We start from the raw sequence: 19,844 nt of genomic DNA, 5'->3' as shown, positions 1-19,844 counted from the left end.
TGGACACTACTTACAGTCTTAGTCTAGATATTCTCCTCTCCTCCATTTCCTCTGCTGGACACTACTGGACACTACTTACAGTCTTAGTCTAGAAATTCTCCTCCATTTCCTCTGCTGGACACTACTTACAGTCTTAGTCTAGATATTCTCCTCCATTTCCTCTGCTGGACACTACCTACAGTCTTAGTCTAGATATTCTCCTCCATTTCCTCTGCTGGACACTACTGGACACTACTTACAGTCTGTCTAGATATTCTCCTCCATTTCCTCTGCTGGACACTACTTACAGTCTTATTCTAGATATTCTACTCCATTTCCTCTGCTGGACACTACTTACAGTCTTATTCTAGATATTCTCCTCCATTTCCTCTGCTGGACACTACTGGACACTACTTACAGTCTTATTCTAGATATTCTCCTCCATTTCCTCTGCTGGACACTACTGGACACTACTTACAGTCTTAGTCTAGATATTCTCCCCCATTTCCTCTGCTGGACACTACTTACAGTCTTATTCTAGATATTCTCCCCCATTTCCTCTGCTGGACACTACTTACAGTCTTAGTCTAGATATTCTCCCCCATTTCCTCTGCTGGACACTACTTACAGTCTTATTCTAGATATTCTCCTCCATTTCCTCTGCTGGACACTACTTACAGTCTTAGTCTAGATATTCTCCTCCATTTCCTCTGCTGGACACTACCTACAGTCTTAGTCTAGATATTCTCCTCCATTTCCTCTGCTGGACACTACTGGACACTACTTACAGTCTTATTCTAGATATTCTCCTCCATTTCCTCTGCTGGACACTACTGGACACTACTTACAGTCTTAGTCTAGAAATTCTCCTCCATTTCCTCTGCTGGACACTACTTACAGTCTTAGTCTAGATATTCTCCTCCATTTCCTCTGCTGGACACTACCTACAGTCTTAGTCTAGATATTCTCCTCCATTTCCTCTGCTGGACACTACTGGACACTACTTACAGTCTGTCTAGATATTCTCCTCCATTTCCTCTGCTGGACACTACTTACAGTCTTATTCTAGATATTCTACTCCATTTCCTCTGCTGGACACTACTTACAGTCTTATTCTAGATATTCTACTCCATTTCCTCTGCTGGACACTACTTACAGTCTTATTCTAGATATTCTCCTCCATTTCCTCTGCTGGACACTACTGGACACTACTTACAGTCTTATTCTAGATATTCTCCTCCATTTCCTCTGCTGGACACTACTTACAGTCTTACTCTAGATATTCTCCTCCATTTCCTCTGCTGGACACTACTTACAGTCTTAGTCTAGATATTCTCCTCCATTTCCTCTGCTGGACACTACTTACAGTCTTATTCTAGATATTCTCCTCCATTTCCTCTGCTGGACACTACTTACAGTCTTATTCTAGATATTCTCCTCCATTTCCTCTGCTGGACACTACTGGACACTACTTACAGTCTTATTCTAGATATTCTCCCCCATTTCCTCTGCTGGACACTACCTACAGTCTTAGTCTAGATATTATTCTCCATTTCCTCTGCTAGACACTACTAACAGTCTGTCTAGATATTCTCCTCCATTTCCTCTGCTGGACACTACTTACAGTCTTAGTCTAGATATTCTCCTCCATTTCCTCTGCTGGACACTACTTACAGTCTTAGTCTAGATATTCTCCTCCATTTCCTCTGCTGGACACTACTTACAGTCTTAGTCTAGATATTCTCCTCTCCCCCATTTCCTCTGCTGGACACTACTTACAGTCTTATTCTAGATATTCTCCTCCATTTCCTCTGCTGGACACTACTTACAGTCTGTCTATATATTCTCCTCCATTTCCTCTGCTGGACACTACTTACAGTCTTAGTCTAGATATTCTCCTCCATTTCCTCTGCTGGACACTACTTACAGTCTTAGTCTAGATATTATTCTCCATTTCCTCTGCTAGACACTACTTACAGTCTTAGTCTAGATATTCTCCTCCATTTCCTCTGCTGGACACTACTTACAGTCTTTCTAGATATTCTCCTCCATTTCCTCTGCTGGACACTACTGGACACTACTTACAGTCTTACTCTAGATATTCTCCTCTCCTCCATTTCCTCTGCTGGACACTACTTACAGTCTTAGTCTAGATATTATTCTCCATTTCCTCTGCTGGACACTACTTAGAGTCTTAGTCTAGATATTCTCCTCCATTTCCTCTGCTGGACACTACTTACAGTCTTAGTCTAGATATTCTCCTCCATTTCCTCTGCTGGACACTACTTACAGTCTTAGTCTAGATATTCTCCCCCATTTCCTCTGCTGGACACTACTTACAGTCTTAGTCTAGATATTATTCTCCATTTCCTCTGCTAGACACTACTTACAGTCTTAGTCTAGATATTCTCCTCCATTTCCTCTGCTGGACACTACTTACAGTCTTAGTCTAGATATTCTCCCCCATTTCCTCTGCTGGACACTACTTACAGTCTTATTCTAGATATTCTCCCCCATTTCCTCTGCTGGACACTACTTACAGTCTTAGTCTAGATATTCTCCCCCATTTCCTCTGCTGGACACTACTTACAGTCTTAATCTAGATATTATTCTCCATTTCCTCTGCTGGACACTACTTAGAGTCTTAGTCTAGATATTCTCCTCCATTTCCTCTGCTGGACACTACTTACAGTCTTAGTCTAGATATTCTCCTCCATTTCCTCTGCTGGACACTACTTACAGTCTTAGTCTAGATATTCTCCTCCATTTCCTCTGCTGGACACTACTTACAGTCTTATTCTAGATATTCTCCTCCATTTCCTCTGCTTGACACTACTTACAGTCTTTCTAGATATTCTCCTCTCCTACTGGATACACCCAGGAGTGTCTTTGAGAAACCTTCCTAAAACCCCACATGTTTCTTCTAGGTTGTTGTTGGTGACTCTTTGATTTATTTATTGTTGGGGAATGTAGCAATATTCATATGATCGCATTAACTCACCTGACTGTTTGGATGTTTCTGTTAGTAAATATTTTTGGAATTTTATGAATGAAAGAGAACAATTTACAATCAAGAATTTCTTGTCACTGTGTTAACCTCAACCAACATTCTCTGTTTAGGGGTCAGAGCTCTAAAATGAGTCTCTCTGGGGAGAGAGAGGAAGGGGGCCCTGCCTCTGAAATGAGTCTCTCTGGGGAGAGAGAGGAGGGGGGCCCTGCCTCTGAAATGGGTCTCTCTGGGGAGAGAGAGGAGGGGGGCCGTGCCTCTGAAATGGGTCTCTCTGGGGAACATGACACCAAAGCTAAGAGGTGAGATAAATATTTTCTTTAAGAATATATGAAGGCTTTCCAAAACGATATATCGCATAAAAAAATCATTTTTTTTCATCAGAAATGATTGTTTATGGGTGGGTAGCTTCAATATTACCTTTCTCAGTGTGTATAAAACATTTTCATCACGGCAAATTCATTCTGACATTTTAAAATGGACATTACGAACTTTAGAGGACTTTTTAAACCTTAGATAAATTACAAGTTTGCATTTCCTGCTGTGCAGGAAAATTCCTGCAATTACAGGATGATCAAATTAAGATACACCAACCGTACACTAACTCTCCTGGTCTGGTTTCCGATAGCGATGGAATTTAGGCTTACGAGGAGTGTTTTAAAGAAGCATCTTCCCTACAACGGCCGAAGACATAACATGCAGTTTCCTAAAACACCACGCAGAGAGAACTGTTGCTGTGTGCATCTTGGAGCATGTGTCGATACTGAAAGAAAGGAAAAGAAAGGGAGCGCTGCTCTCAGATCTGAGTATCTGCTCAGATCTGCTCTCAGATCAGTTTCTCCATTCAAATCTTTCCTTAACATTTATATTTAGCAGATTTTTTTTGATCTTAGTGATACTATTTTTGGACAACCCCAAAGTGGAATAGTTTACCTATTTACCTAGTTGGCTTGTTGTTGTGAAATATTCCTCTCCAGGCACATTCAAGTTGCGAGAACCATAAGACGGAAGCATGTATTCTGACAGGCAGACTGGAAGCACGTCAGTTGAACGGTGCTCTCAGCATATCAAATAGCTGAATTTTGATTTACGGTTGTCAGTGAAAAGCATCTAAAAAAGGCCTATCGCAATATTTCAGAATAGTCTACAATCACTGGTAAACACAAAAGAGAGGAGACATAGAAACAACTGACCTGTCTTTAGGTGATCAAAATCCTCAACTCGCAATAGGCTATTGAGTGAACAGTACTATCTTATTGGCACTATATAGCAGAGAGCATCAGCCCCAGTGAGTGCTGTCTTTATAATCACTATATATCACAGAACATCAGCCCCAGTGAGTGCTGTCTTTATAATCACTATATAGCAGAGAACATCAGCCCCAGTGAGTGCTGTCTTTATAATCACTATATAGCAGAGAACATCAGCCCCAGTGAGTGCTGTCTTTATAATCACTATATAGCAGAGAGCATCAGCCCCAGTGAGTGCTGTCTTTATAATCACTATATAGCAGAGAACATCAGCCCCAGTGAGTGCTGTCTTTATAATCACTATATATCACAGAACATCAGCCCCAGTGAGTGCTGTCTTTATCATCACTATATATCACAGAACATCAGCCCCAGTGAGTGCTGTCTTTATAATCACTATATAGCAGAGAACATCAGCCCCAGTGAGTGCTGTCTTTATAATCACTATATAGCAGAGAACATCAGCCCCAGTGAGTGCTGTCTTTATAATCACTATATAGCAGAGAGCATCAGCCCCAGTGAGTGCTGTCTTTATAATCACTATATAGCAGAGAACATCAGCCCCAGTGAGTGCTGTCTTTATAATCACTATATATCACAGAACATCAGCCCCAGTGAGTGCTGTCTTTATAATCACTATATAGCAGAGAACATCAGCCCCAGTGAGTGCTGTCTTTATAATCACTATATATCACAGAACATCAGCCCCAGTGAGTGCTGTCTTTATAATCACTATATAGCAGAGAACATCAGCCCCAGTGAGTGCTGTCTTTATAATCACTATATAGCAGAGAACATCAGCCCCAGTGAGTGCTGTCTTTATAATCACTATATAGCAGAGAACATCAGCCCCAGTGAGTGCTGTCTTTATAATCACTATATAGCAGAGAACATCAGCCCCAGTGAGTGCTGTCTTTATAATCACTATATAGCAGAGAACATCAGCCCCAGTGAGTGCTGTCTTTATAATCACTATATATAACAGAACATCAGCCCCAGTGAGTGCTGTCTTTATCATCACTATATATCACAGAACATCAGCCCCAGTGAGTGCTGTCTTTATAATCACTATATAGCAGAGAACATTAGCCCCAGTGAGTGCTGTCTTTATAACCACTATGTAGCAGAGAACATCAGCCCCAGTGAGTGCTGTCTTTATCATCACTATATATCACAGAACATCAGCCCCAGTGAGTGCTGTCTTTATAATCACTATATATAACAGAACATCAGCCCCAGTGAGTGCTGTCTTTATCATCACTATATATCACAGAACATCAGCCCCAGTGAGTGCTGTCTTTATAATCACTATATAGCAGAGAACATTAGCCCCAGTGAGTGCTGTCTTTATAACCACTATATAGCAGAGAACATCAGCCCCAGTGAGTGCTGTCTTTATCATCACTATATAGCACAGAACATCAGCCCCAGTGAGTGCTGTCTTTATCATCACTATATAGCACAGAACATCAGCCCCAGTGAGTGCTGTCTTTATCATCACTATATAGCACAGAACATCAGCCCCAGTGAGTGCTGTCTTTATCATCACTATATAGCACAGAACATCAGCCCCAGTGAGTGCTGTCTTTATCATCACTAGTATTTCCGGTTTGGAGCGAGCAGTCGCATCCGCACTTCGGTCTGCACTTCGGTCTGCAGGAGTCACTGCTAGCTAGCCAACAGCTAGCCAACGTCTACCGATTAGAACTCAACAACCCGGTCGCATTCCGCCTCGCTCCACAGGTAGTATCACATTTTCATTTCATTTCATTACAGTACAACGGTTTGATTTCTTTGATCGTAGCTAGCTACATAGCTAGCTACATAGCCGTCTCTGTATCAAAGATAATTGTGTAGTCTAGAGCGATTTTCTAGGTTACCTAGCCAGCTATTGTCGTTCTTTTAACGCAACGTAACGTAATCAACACTGCTAGCTAGCCAGCTAGCCCCCGAATCAACAACGCAGCCACTGCCAGCTAGCCTACAAAGTCAACAACGCAGCCACTGCCAGCTAGCCTACTTCAGCAGTACTGTATCATTTTTTAATCATTTTAGTCAATAAGATTCTTGCTACGCTCAACTTTCTGAACATTCGAGACGTGTAGTCCACTTGTCATTCCAATCTCCTTTGCATTAGCGTAGCCTCTTCTGTAGCCTGTCAACTATGTGTCTGTCTATCCCTGTTCTCTCCTCTCTGCACAGACCATACAAACGCTCCACACCCGCGTGGCGCGTCCACCCTAATCTGGTGGTCCCAGCGCGCACGACACACGTGGAGTTCCAGGTCTCCGGTAGCCTCTGGAACTGCCGATCTGCGGCCAACAAGGCAGAGTTCATCTCAGCCTATGCCTCCCTCCAGTCCCTCGACTTCTTGGCACTGACGGAAACATGGATCACCACAGATAACACTGCTACTCCTACTGCTCTCTCTTCGTCCGCCCACGTGTTCTCGCACACCCCGAGAGCTTCTGGTCAGCGGGGTGGTGGCACCGGGATCCTCATCTCTCCCAAGTGGTCATTCTCTCTTTCTCCCCTTACCCATCTGTCTATCGCCTCCTTTGAATTCCATGCTGTCACAGTTACCAGCTCTTTCAAGCTTAACATCCTTATCATTTATCGCCCTCCAGGTTCCCTCGGAGAGTTCATCAATGAGCTTGATGCCTTGATAAGCTCCTTTCCTGAGGACGGCTCACCTCTCACAGTTCTGGGCGACTTTAACCTCCCCACGTCTACCTTTGACTCATTCCTCTCTGCCTCCTTCTTTCCACTCCTCTCCTCTTTTGACCTCTCCCTCTCACCTTCCCCCTACTCACAAGGCAGGCAATACGCTCGACCTCATCTTTACTAGATGCTGTTCTTCCACTAACCTCATTGCAACTCCCCTCCAAGTCTCCGACCACTACCTTGTATCCTTTTCCCTCTCGCTCTCATCCAACACTTCCCACACTGCCCCTACTCGGATGGTATCGCGCCGTCCCAACCTTCGCTCTCTCTCCCCCGCTACTCTCTCCTCTTCCATCCTATCATCTCTTCCCTCTGCTCAAACCTTCTCCAACCTATCTCCTGATTCTGCCTCCTCAACCCTCCTCTCCTCCCTTTCTGCATCCTTTGACTCTCTATGTCCCCTATCCTCCAGGCCGGCTCGGTCCTCCCCTCCCGCTCCGTGGCTCGACGACTCATTGCGAGCTCACAGAACAGCGCTCCGGGCAGCCGAGCGGAAATGGAGGAAAACTCGCCTCCCTGCGGACCTGGCATCCTTTCACTCCCTCCTCTCTACATTTTCCTCTTCTGTCGCTGCTGCTAAAGCCACTTTCTACCATTCTAAATTCCAAGCATCTGCCTCTAACCCTAGGAAGCTCTTTGCCACCTTCTCCGCCCTCCTGAATCCCCCTCCCCTCCCCCCCTCCTCCCTCTCTGCAGATTACTTCGTCAACCATTTTGAAAAGAAGGTCGACGACATCCGATCCTCGTTTGCTAAGTCAAACGACACCGCTGGTTCTGCTCACACTGCCCTACCCTGTGCTCTGACCTCTTTCTCCCCTCTCTCTCCAGATGAAATCTCGCGTCTTGTGACGGCCGGCCGCCCAACAACCTGCCCGCTTGACCCTATCCCCTCCTCTCTTCTCCAGACCATCTCCGGAGACCTTCTCCCTTACCTCACCTCGCTCATCAACTCATCCCTGACCGCTGGCTACGTCCCTTCCGTCTTCAAGAGAGCGAGAGTTGCACCCCTTCTGAAAAAACCTACACTCGATCCCTCCGATGTCAACAACTACAGACCAGTATCCCTTCTTTCTTTTCTCTCCAAAACCCTTGAACGTGCCGTCCTTGGCCAGCTCTCCCGCTATCTCTCTCAGAATGACCTTCTTGATCCAAATCAGTCAGGTTTCAAGACTAGTCATTCAACTGAGACTGCTCTTCTCTGTATCACGGAGGCGCTCTGCACTGCTAAAGCTAACTCTCTCTCCTCTGCTCTCATCCTTCTAGACCTATCGGCTGCCTTCGATACTGTGAACCATCAGATCCTCCTCTCCACCCTCTCCGAGTTGGGCATCTCCGGCGCGGCCCACGCTTGGATTGCGTCCTACCTGACAGGTCGCTCCTACCAGGTGGCGTGGCGAGAATCCGTCTCCTCACCACGTGCTCTCACCACTGGTGTCCCCCAGGGCTCTGTTCTAGGCCCTCTCCTATTCTCGCTATACACCAAGTCACTTGGCTCTGTCATAACCTCACATGGTCTCTCCTATCATTGCTATGCAGACGACACACAATTAATCTTCTCCTTTCCCCCTTCTGATGACCAGGTGGCGAATCGCATCTCTGCATGTCTGGCAGACATATCAGTGTGGATGACGGATCACCACCTCAAGCTGAACCTCGGCAAGACGGAGCTGCTCTTCCTCCCGGGGAAGGACTGCCCGTTCCATGATCTCGCCATCACGGTTGACAACTCCACTGTGTCCTCCTCCCAGAGCGCTAAGAACCTTGGCGTGATCCTGGACAACACCCTGTCGTTCTCAAATAACATCAAGGCGGTGGCCCGTTCCTGTAGGTTCATGCTCTACAACATCCGCAGAGTACGACCCTGCCTCACACAGGAAGTGGCGCAGGTCCTAATCCAGGCACTTGTCATCTCCCGTCTGGATTACTGCAACTCGCTGTTGGCTGGGCTCCCTGCCTGTGCCATTAAACCCCTACAACTCATCCAGAACGCCGCAGCCCGTCTGGTGTTCAACCATCCCAGTTCTCTCACGTCACCCCGCTCCTCCGCTCTCTCCACTGGCTTCCAGTTGAAGCTCGCATCCTCTACAAGACCATGGTGCTTGCCTACGGAGCTGTGAGGGGAACGGCACCTCAGTACCTCCAGGCTCTGATCAGGCCCTACACCCAAACAAGGGCACTGCGTTCATCCACCTCTGGCCTGCTCGCCTCCCTACCACTGAGGAAGTACAGTTCCCGCTCAGCCCAGTCAAAACTGTTCGCTGCTCTGGCCCCCCAATGGTGGAACAAACTCCCTCACGACGCCAGGACAGCGGAGTCAATCACCACCTTCCGGAGACACCTGAAACCCCACCTCTTTAAGGAATACCTAGGATAGGATAAAGTAATCCTTCTCACCCCCCCCCTTAAAAGATTTAGATGCACTATTGTAAAGTGGCTGCTCCACTGGATGTCATAAGGTGAATGCACCAATTTGTAAGTCGCTCTGGATAAGAGCGTCTGCTAAATGACTTAAATGTAAATGTAATCACTATATAGCAGAGAACATCAGCCCCAGTGAGTGCTGTCTTTATCATCACTATATAGCAGAGAACATCAGCCCCAGTGAGTGCTGTCTTTATTAATGGGGTAGTCCTGCTCCTGGAAAGTGTTTTGTTGGACAATTTCCTCCAATATGTCTCTCTGCTTTTCATAGGCCTTGATTAGGTGGTTGCACTCAAGACATAATCGTTTTTAATGATCTTTGTCTGTCAGTCAGCAGTAGTAGCTGCTACCCTGTCATTGCTGTGGTATTAAAGATGATGCTATTATCTCCAGTCATGGAGAGTAAGGTGTCATAGAATTGCATGTAATATGTTCATAAAAGGCCACATTTTCATCAGATATTTTCATATCCTCCAAAAAAATGTCCACCTAGCTGGGCTGAGATCTGGATGTGTGCAATGAAAGGAGAAGAAAAGCAGGTATTTTATGTGAACAGTGAGTAAGTTATATTATTAACCTGACTAATTACTTGCCTAGTTAAATAAAGGTTACCATTCAATTAAATACAGTTGAATGTGGTTAGAACTCTCAAACTGTTTCCATCAAACAGAAAAACAACAAAATGTTGGATCAACACATTTAGATTTCAAGATACTGCATTTTGCTTTTGCATTACCCATATCGCTGTTTGAGGTCAAACAAAGGCAGAGTGCAGTATCCATTTTTTAGGGGTCATAGGTCAGGTCATTGGTCGTGGTTGATATGCATGGAGAGCAAAAAAAACAAAAAAAACTTTTTCTCAGATTCACTGTTAGTGTAGCTGCTCTTTGCCTTTGTAGGACAGTAGTTCAGGTGGCTCTTTGCCTTAATCTGCCTCCTGTCCCTCTTATCGCCATGGGTACACTTTCCTGAAAACAATGACACCATACTTTGCTTAAACCTGTTCTTCCGGTTCATTTCCTTAAAGACTAGAATGTTCCACTGTGGTTACCAAAAAGATGAAAAGATAGTTCACACATCATTTAGGGTTACTATCAAACAGATATGTCACATTTCTGGTTCGTCCATAATGTGGTTCCTGCTTGTAGCAGGCCTCGTTTACAGGAATCCTTTCCTCTAACTATAAATCACATGATTTCATGAGAAACATTTTCTGCAGTGAAAGGGTAATGCAAGTCAGCGTGTCTTTGGATGAATGTCAACAAGATTTATAACCAGCATTGTTCAAATTCAAGCTGACCATACCAGTTCACACCTTATAAGAAGACAATGTTCAAATGTAGTCCATAAAGAGGAATTAGGATTATGTGCACAGCTATTCTGGCGTACAATTGCAAACTGCCGCTACACATTTGGTCAAAGATGGGTTAAGACCAAAATCAGGCTTTGTAGTAGTATCTGTTATATCTAGTGACAAAGTATCCTAGTTCAATTATCTTCCGTTTCAGAGAAAATGGAGTGTCAAATGTGAAGTAACTTCAAAATCCCAGTAAAAACTACCTGCTGCCCCACATGGGGGGATATAGTGAAGACGTCAAAACTATGAAATAACACATATGGAATCATGTAGTAACCAAATAAGTGTGAAACAAATCAATACATATTTTGTATTTGAGATTCTTCAATGTAGCCACCCTTTATCTTGATTACTGCTTTGCACACTCTTGGCATTCAACTAACATAATGAGGTAGTCACCTCGAATGCATTAACAGGTGTGCCTTGTTAAAAGATCATTTGTGGAATTTCTTTCCTTCTTAATGCGTTTGAGACAATCAGTTGTGTTGTGAAAGGGTATGGGTGGTATACAGAAGATGGCCCTATTTGGTAAAAGACCAAGTCCATATTATGGCAAGAACAGCTCAAATAAGCAGACAAATAAGCAAAGTGCATCATTCCTCTAATACATGTAGGTCAGTCAATCTGGAAAATTTCACAAACTCTGAATGCAGCCCAAATAAATGCTTCACGGAGTTCAAGTAACAGACACATCTCAACATCAACTGTTCAGAGGAGACTGAGTGAATGAGGCCTTCATGGTCAAATTGCTGCAAAGAAACCACTACTAAAGGACACCAATAGGAAGAAGAGACATGCTTGGGCCAAGAAACACGAACAATGGACATTAGACCGGTGGAAATCTGTCCTTTGGTCTGATGAGTCCAAATTTGAGATTTTTGGTTCCAACCGCCATGTCTTTGTGAGACGCAGAGTAGGTGAACGGATGATCTCCGCATGTGTGGTTCCCACCGTGAAGCAAGGAGGAGGAGGTGTGATGGTGTGGGGGTGCTTTGCTGGTGACACTGTCAGTGATGTATTTATAATTCAAGGCACACTGAACCTGCATGGCTACCACAGCATTCTGCAGCAATACACCTTCCCATCTGTTTTTTTGCTTAGTGGGACTATAATTTGTTTTCAACAGGACAATGACCCAACAAACCTCCAGGCTGTGTAAGGGCTATTTGACCAAGAAGGAGAGGGATGGAGTGCTGCATCAGATGACCTGGCCTCCACAATCACCTGACCTCAACCCAATTGAGATGGTTTGGGATGAGTTGGACAGCAGAGTGAAGGAGAAGCAGCCGACGAGTGCTTAGCATGTGTGGGAACTCCTTCAATACTGTAGGAAAAGCATTCCAGGTGAAGCTGGTTGAGAGAATCCCAAGGATGTGCAAAGCTGTCATCAAGGCAAAGGGTGGCTACTTTGAAGAATCTAAAATAGATTTAGATTTGTTGAGCACTTTTTCGGTTACTACATTATTCCATATGTGTAATGTCATAGTTTTGATGTGTTCACTATTATTATACAATATAGAAAATAGTTTTTTTTAAATCAACTTGAATGAGTAGGTGTGTCTAAACTTTTGACTGGTACTGTATGTGTGATGGGATGTATAATTCTGGACAATATGTTTAAAGATAGAAGATGTAGTATATCCGAAGAATACGTAGGATAGAACAGTACAGTTAAATAGGATGGCCTTGACTAGAATATTTTTATATATTTTTTATGTAACCTTTATTTAACTAGGCAAGTGAGATAAGAACTAAATCTTATTTACAATGACGGCCAACACCGGCCAAACACGGACTACACTGAGCCAATTGTGCACCACCCTATGGGACTCCCTACCACGACCGGTTGTGATACAGCCTGGATTCAAACCAGGGTATCTGTAGTGATGGCTCAAGCAGTGAGATGCAGTGCCTTAGACCGCAGCGCCACTCGGGAACCCAGATTCCAAGAACACAGGATGAGATGTTACTATCATTTGTGCAAGCACTTCCAAGAGTTAATGAACAGTGAGCCTGGTGAAATTTGGGGAGCGCATCGTCAGTAGTGTACCTTTGGTTCCTAGGGTGTTTCGGCCTTTCACACTATACACCCTCCCCAAAGACGGCCAGCGACAGGGTGATCAATCCTACGCTTGCGTCCCATTCCCAATTAGTCATAGGAGTTGCCTTGTTGATGATAGCCAACATCCCATGGGACTATGCATGGCAGGGGCATCCTCCTCCCTGAGTCAAGCATTGTTGACCGCATACCTCCTGGCCCTCTCACTTCGGGGCCCAGCTGGGGTCTTTCCTCTTCATCCAGAGCCACTGACTGCTGCCTTCTGCCGCCTCCGATACAGCTTTGATTGCCGAACGCTGGCTCTGGCCCTTAATTCCAAGGTCTCTAAGCAGTCTGGTTGTAGATGTTGCCACAAAACCTCTGCAGCCCACCTCCACTGGTCGGACTTCTGTGTTCCAGCCATGATGCCGTGCTTCGGCAGCTAGATCGGCATAGCGCAGATGCTTTCGCTCATAAGCCTCATCTACTGACTCCTCCCAGGGTACTGTGAGCTCAATGATGAAGACCTTCTTGAGCGAACGGGACCAGAGCACCATGTCAGGTCTTAGGGTGGTGGTTGCGATCTCCGGAGGAAACACAAGTTGCCGGCCAATGTCAGCTAGCATTTTTCCAGTCGCGGGCCAAGCGCAGCTGGTCTCGCTCTAATGGTGTCGAGCCACGCTTCGGTGGTTTAGCCCCTTCGCGGACAAAGTTTGTCCGTAAGGGGTGTGATGCTGCTGGGGGTGGTAGGGAGTTGGTGGCAGCTCGCTTGTCGTCCAGGGCGGACGCAAGGTTTTTAAGGACTTGGTTATGAGGCCAAGTGTAGCGTCCTTGGGTGAGGCTTGTTTTACACCCTGTGATAATGTGCCTGAGGTTGGCTGGCATGGAACAGAGGGCACAGTCCGGATCTTCACCATGCCATTGGTGAAAATTAACTGGAGTTGGAAGGACGTCATATGTTGCTCTGATGGAAAAGCTCAACCGCCTCGCTTCCATGGCCCACAGATCCTTCCAGCTGATCTTCCTCTTCTCCACACTGTCCCATCGAGTCCACTGTCCCTGTTTGGAAAGAGAGACTGCCTTGGCCCACCTTGCAGCCTCCTCCTGATGCCGTACTTCCTGCACTACCATCTTCCGCCGCTCTGGTGCAGTGGCCTTACTCCAAGCAGCACGGCTAGTTAGCCCAAGGCCTCCTCTCCCTTGCTGAACATGACCCACAATGTCAGCATGTCTGAGGGCTGCTGTTGCCTCCTGGACTGCTTTTCCTGGCCTCCATTTGCTCCCAGTTGCCAAGTTGGCGCGTTGTTGCTCACCACTGGGTCTCGAGATTCATTCAGTGTCATCTGGAGCCTGGTTTTTGAACACTTGAATTCCTCTGTTAGACTGGTGAGGGGCAGCTTGAGGACACCATCTCCATAGAGGCCTATGGTGGTAAGGCATCGTGGAACTCCGAGCCACTTCTTTAAGTAGCCTGTGACTCCTCATTCCATCTTCTCCACTGTTGAGATTGGAACCTCATACACTGCTAAGGGCCACAACACCCGGGGTAGGAGACCAAACTGCAGACACCAGGCCTTTAACTTTCCAGGTAGCTGGGTGTTGTCGATGGACTGTAGGCTACTACTGATGTCTTTGTGCAGCTGTTGCACCTGGTCTTTGTCCTTCAGGCGTGCATCATACCACCTTCCAAGGCTTTTTACCGGCTGCTCAGACACTGTTGGGATTTGGTCATCTCCGATGAAGAATTTCAGGTCAGAGAGTACTCCCTTCACAATCGAGATGCTGCGTGACTTGGATGGTTTAATCTTCATACGGGCCCAGCTGATGTTCTCCTCGAGTTTTCTGAGCAGTCTCCTGGTGCATGGGACAGTGGTGGTCAATGTTGTAATGTCGTCCATGTAGGCTCTGTGTGGAGGGAGGCGGAAACCAGAGTCGACTCGCTGTCCACCAGCAACCCATTTTGAGGATCTGATGATAACCTCCATTGCCATTGTGAATGCCAACGGAGAAATGGTACATCCCGCCATTATACCTACATTCAGGCACTGCCATGAGGTGGTGAACTCTGAGGTGGTGAAGCAGAACTGCAGATCCTGGAAGTACGACTTCACCAGGGTTGTGATGGTGTCCGGTATGTGGAAAAATCTGAAGGCAGACCACAGGAGTTCATGGGGCACAGAGCCAAATGCATTGGCGAGGTCGAGAAAGACTACATGGAGGTCCCTTTTCTCCACCTTGGCCATTTGGATCTGATGCCAGATCATGCTGGAATGTTCCAAGCAGCCAGAGAACCCTGATATTTCTGCCTTCTGTACAGATGTATCGACGTACGCATTCCTTTGCAGGTACTTGGCCATCCTCTGGGCAATGACCCTAAAGAAGATTTTACCCTCGACATTCAGTAAGGAGATTGGGTGGAGTTGGCTGATGTTCACTGCATCCTTCTCCTTAGGGATCAGGACCCCGCCTGCCCTACGCCACACTTAGGGTATTATCTTATTTTTCCAAGCTGTTCTCATAAGCTTCCAGAGGAACCTCAGGACGTCTGGTGCGTTCTTATACACTTTGTACGGGACTCCATTTGGCCCCGGGCTGATGCTGTTCTTGCCCGTCGAACTGTGTTTTCCACCTCTTTCCATGTTGGAGGCTGGTCTCAATATGATGTTCCGGGGGTTCAATGGGTGGGACATCTGATGGGATGGCCAGATGTTCATTTCTCTTTGAGTCAAAGTTTGTTGTTCTCAGGTGCTCCTCTAGGTCTTTCTTTGTTGTTTTTAGAGCTCCGCTTTTTTCCTTCGTGAAGAGACTTTTAAGGAACTTGAAGGGATCTTTATAGAATCGAGTTCTAGTTTGTTCTTTCTTCCTTCTGCGTTTCCGTAGGTTCTCTGCTCTACGGAGGGATGCCAACCGGGTTTTGATATCAGCCTGAAGTGCCTCTATGCCATCCTTTTCCATTTCCGAGGCCTTCTTCCACTGTTTCTTAAGCTGCCGCCTTTCTTGAACGAGGCGCTTGATTTCTTGTTGCCTCCTGGAAACTGGTGGGGTTGGAACCTTTCTCCCGCCTTTTGCCTCTTCCACTCCAGATCTTTCTGTCCCGTACTCATAGATAATGTCCCCCATCCTCTCCAACTTCTTCTCCACTGTGCCTCAAAGTTTCTCGAGGGTCAAGGTAAGGTCAGTATTCACTGTTTCCCACAACTTCTTGTGACTGGCGCCAGGCCACTTCACATACGGTCTGTGCCCTGGTAGTCTCCTCTCGACTGCAGGTCTGGGAGGCTCGGTGAGTTCCACTCCTGTTGTTGGTTCCACCTCAGTTGTTACTTCGGTGCTTGAGTTTACGTCCTCCATGACAGTGGTACTGATGCACTGCAAACTATGGTTTGCGTCCAGTTGCTGTGCTTCATTCGACTGATTTGATCGCTTTCGCAGAAAAGTAATCAATGCGAGGCCTATGTCTCTCTTTACCCAAACACCCCTTCTTCCCCTGGTGGATCCTCAACCCATGGTGTGATGTAACTTTCCTCCAACCACAGACACATACCTGCATCTGTTTGTGGCCCGCTGTTGCAGCAGAACTTGTGACAGTTGCTGTGGTGTTCTCTTGTGCTGTGCTCTCATTACTCGTAGTCGTTTCCGGTCCAGGCGTTACCATGTTGTCAGCCAATGAGTCATCTTCCGCCCCCGCTCTCGCAGACTCTTCGGGTATTCTCGTATGTTGACTTTCTGTAGCTAAAGCGGTGTTTCCAACATACTGCGAAGCATGGGAAACTACAGAAATGGAAGCTACCCCATGTCCCAGTGGGGTCTATTCCCTCCTGGCAGCCGTCTCTCCGTGCCGCCACAAGGACTTTCCCTGTTGTCAGCTGATCTTTCTCAGCAGTCACTGGACAAGTCCAGATATTCAGATTCAAGAACACAGGATGGGATGTTACTATCCTTTGTGCAAGCACTTCCAAGAGTTAATGAACAGTGAGCCTGGTGAAATTTGGGGAGCACATCGTCAGTAGTGTACCTTTGGTTCCTAGGTGTTTCAGCCTTTCACACTATACACCCTCCCCAAAGGCGGCCAGCGACAGGGTGATCAATCCTACGCTTGCGTCCCATTCCCAATTAGTCATAGGAGTTGCCTTGTTGATGATAGCCAACATCCCATGGGACTATGCATGGCAGGGGCATCCTCCTCCCTGAGTCAAGCATTGTTGACCGCATACCTCCTGGCCCTCTCACTTCGGGGCCCAGCTGGTCTTTCCTCTTCATCCAGAGCCACTGACTGCTGCCTTCTGCCGCCTCCGATACAGCTTTGATTGCCGAACGCTGGCTCTGGCCCTTAATTCCAAGGTCTCTAAGCAGTCTGGTTGTAGATGTTGCCACAAAACCTCTGCAGCCCACCTCCACTGGTCGGACTTCTGTGTTCCAGCCATGATGCCGTGCTTCGGCAGCTAGATCGGCATAGCGCAGATGCTTTCGCTCATAAGCCTCATCTACTGACTCCTCCCAGGGTACTGTGAGCTCAATGATGAAGACCTTCTTGAGCGAACAGGACCAGAGCACCATGTCAGGTCTTAGGGTGGTGGTTGAGATCTCCGGAGGAAACACAAGTTGCCGGCCAATGTCAGCTAGCATTTTCCAGTCGCGGGCCAAGCGCAGCTGGTCTCGCTCTAATGGTGTCGAGCCGCGCTTCGGTGGTTTAGCCCCTTCGCGGACAAAGTTTGTCCGTAAGGGGTGTGATGCTGCTGGGGGTGGTAGGGAGTTGGTGGCAGCTCTCTTGTCCTCCAGGGCGGACGCAAGGTTTTTAAGGACTTGGTTGTGACGTCAAGTGTAGCGTCCTTGGTTGAGGCTTGTTTTACACTCTGTGAGAATGTGCCTGATGTTGGCTGGCATGGAAGAGAGGAACACAGTATATACACTACCGTTCAAAAGTTTGGGATCACTTAGAAATGTCCTTGTTTTTGGCAGACAAGCACAATTTTTGTCCATTAAAATAACATAAAATTGATCAGAAATACAGTGTAGATATTTATAATGTTGTAAATGACGATTCTAGCTGGAAACAAGTGATTTCTAGTGGAATATCTACATAGGCGTACCGAGGCCCATTATCAGCAACCATCACTCCTGTATTCCAATGGCACATTGTGTTAGCTAATCCAAGTGTATCATTTTAAAAGGCTAATTGATCTTAGAGAACCTTTTTGCAATTATGTTAGTACAGCTGAAAACTGAAGCAATAAAACTGGCCTTCTTTAGAATAGCTGAGTATCTGGAGCATCAGCATTTGTGGGTTCAATTACAGGCTCAAAATGGGCACGAACAAAGAACTTTCTTCTCAAACTTGTCAATCTATTCTTGTTCAGAGAAATGAAGGCTATTCCCTGCGCAAAATTGCCAAGAAATTGAAGATCTCGTACAACGCTGTGTATTACTCCCTTCACAGAACAGTGCAAACTGGCTCTAACCAGAATAGGAAGAAGAGTAGGAAGACAAGAGGACAAGAGGACAAGTACATTAAAGTGTCTAGTTTGAGAAACAGACGCCTCACAAGTCCTCAACTGGCAGCGTCATTAATTAAATAGTACCCACAAAACACCAGTCTCAACGTCAACAGTGAAGAGGCGACTCTAGGATGCTGGCATTCTAGACAGAGTTGCAAAGAAAAAGCCATATCTCAGACTGGCCAAGAAAAATAAAAGATTAAGATGGGCAAAAAAACACTGGACAGAGTAACATTGGAAAAAAGTGTTATGGACAGACGAAACTAAGTTTGAGGTGCTGGAGGAGTTCTTGACACCATCTGTTAAGCATGGTGGAGGCAATGTGATTAGTATGTATGTATATATGTTTTGGTGGTGGTAAAGTGGGAGATTTGTACAGGGTAAAAGGGATCTTGAAGATGGAAGGCTATCACTCCATTTCTCAACTCCATGCAATACTCTGTGGACGGCGCTTAATTGGAGCCAATTTCCTCTTTAATTTTTTTTTTCTTTTTAAAAGGAGTTGATCAGCTTATTAATATTGTGGAAAGAATATTGCTTCCATCAATGTAATTGTCTGCATCATTTCCAATCCCCATATATTTTTGTGGTAAATATATATATACAGACACACATGCATACATATACACATATATACATACACATACCTATATATACATACATACTATTTTAAAGAATAGTATTATTCCCATAAACCCTCCCACCGATCCCCAATTGGAGTAAACTAATAAACACTTCTGCTTTTACCTTCAATTTATACATCTTATACACATTTTACAGGCACGGTCTATTTTACAATAGTTATATTTGGTTTGTTTTTAGTCCTTCCTCTATTTCTGATGTCCATCCAGTTTGATTTCTATTTGTAACTGTGCTATTTCACAAACGTTCTGAACCTATATACATTTTACAGATCCCGTAGGTTTTAAATGGTTTATCTTGCTATTAGTCCCACCCTTCAGCTCCACTCAACCTCTCCCATCTGTCTCTCAACATCATCCATTTTGGATTTCTATTTGCCATATATGTTTCAACTGTGCTGCTTCACAAACAAATTGAACCTTTCTATTCTCATACATTGTAAATTAAAAATAAACATTTTTGATAAAATAATAATTATATTATTGATTGATTGACTATGGCTTTTCAAATCACCCAGTATTGCTATCTGTAGCATTAGTTCTAGACAATGTTGCAATTCTTCAGCCATTCCTGGACCTGTGACCAAAAAAGAGTTACATATGGACAATGCCAAAATAAATAATCTAAATCAAATCGAATTTTATTTGTCACATACACATGGTTAGCAGATGTTAATGCGAGTGTAGCGAAATGCTTGTGCTTCTAGTTCCGACAATGCAGTAATAACCAACAAGTAATCTAGCTAACAATTCCAAAACTACTGTCTTATACACACAAGTGTAGGGGATAAAGAATATGTACATAAAGATATATGAATGAGTGATGGTACAGAGCGGCATAGGCAAGATACAGTAGATGGTATCGAGTACAGTATATACATATGAGATGAGTATGTAAACAAAGTGGCATAGTTAAAGTGGCTAGTGATACATGT

At 45.4% G+C, this 19,844-nt stretch overlaps 1 protein-coding gene across 1 annotated transcript in view; it reads left to right on the top strand.

Annotated features, from left to right (window-relative positions):
- The first annotated feature begins 2,792 nt into the window (after positions 1–2,792).
- LOC115116120 (NLR family CARD domain-containing protein 3-like) overlaps positions 2,793–19,844 on the top strand; it is a 41,203-nt gene continuing 24,151 nt past the window's right edge. The window contains 1 exon segment of the mRNA XM_065016106.1: positions 2,793–3,288. Coding sequence (XP_064872178.1) covers positions 3,029–3,288 — 260 coding nt within the window. The 5' untranslated portion in view covers positions 2,793–3,028.

This window comes from Oncorhynchus nerka, unplaced genomic scaffold, assembly GCF_034236695.1.
Source record: "Oncorhynchus nerka isolate Pitt River unplaced genomic scaffold, Oner_Uvic_2.0 unplaced_scaffold_1143, whole genome shotgun sequence".
Taxonomy (NCBI): Eukaryota; Metazoa; Chordata; class Actinopteri; order Salmoniformes; family Salmonidae; genus Oncorhynchus; species Oncorhynchus nerka.
The sequence above is the reverse complement of the archived record's forward strand: the minus strand, read 5'-3'. Positions and strand labels throughout refer to the sequence as shown.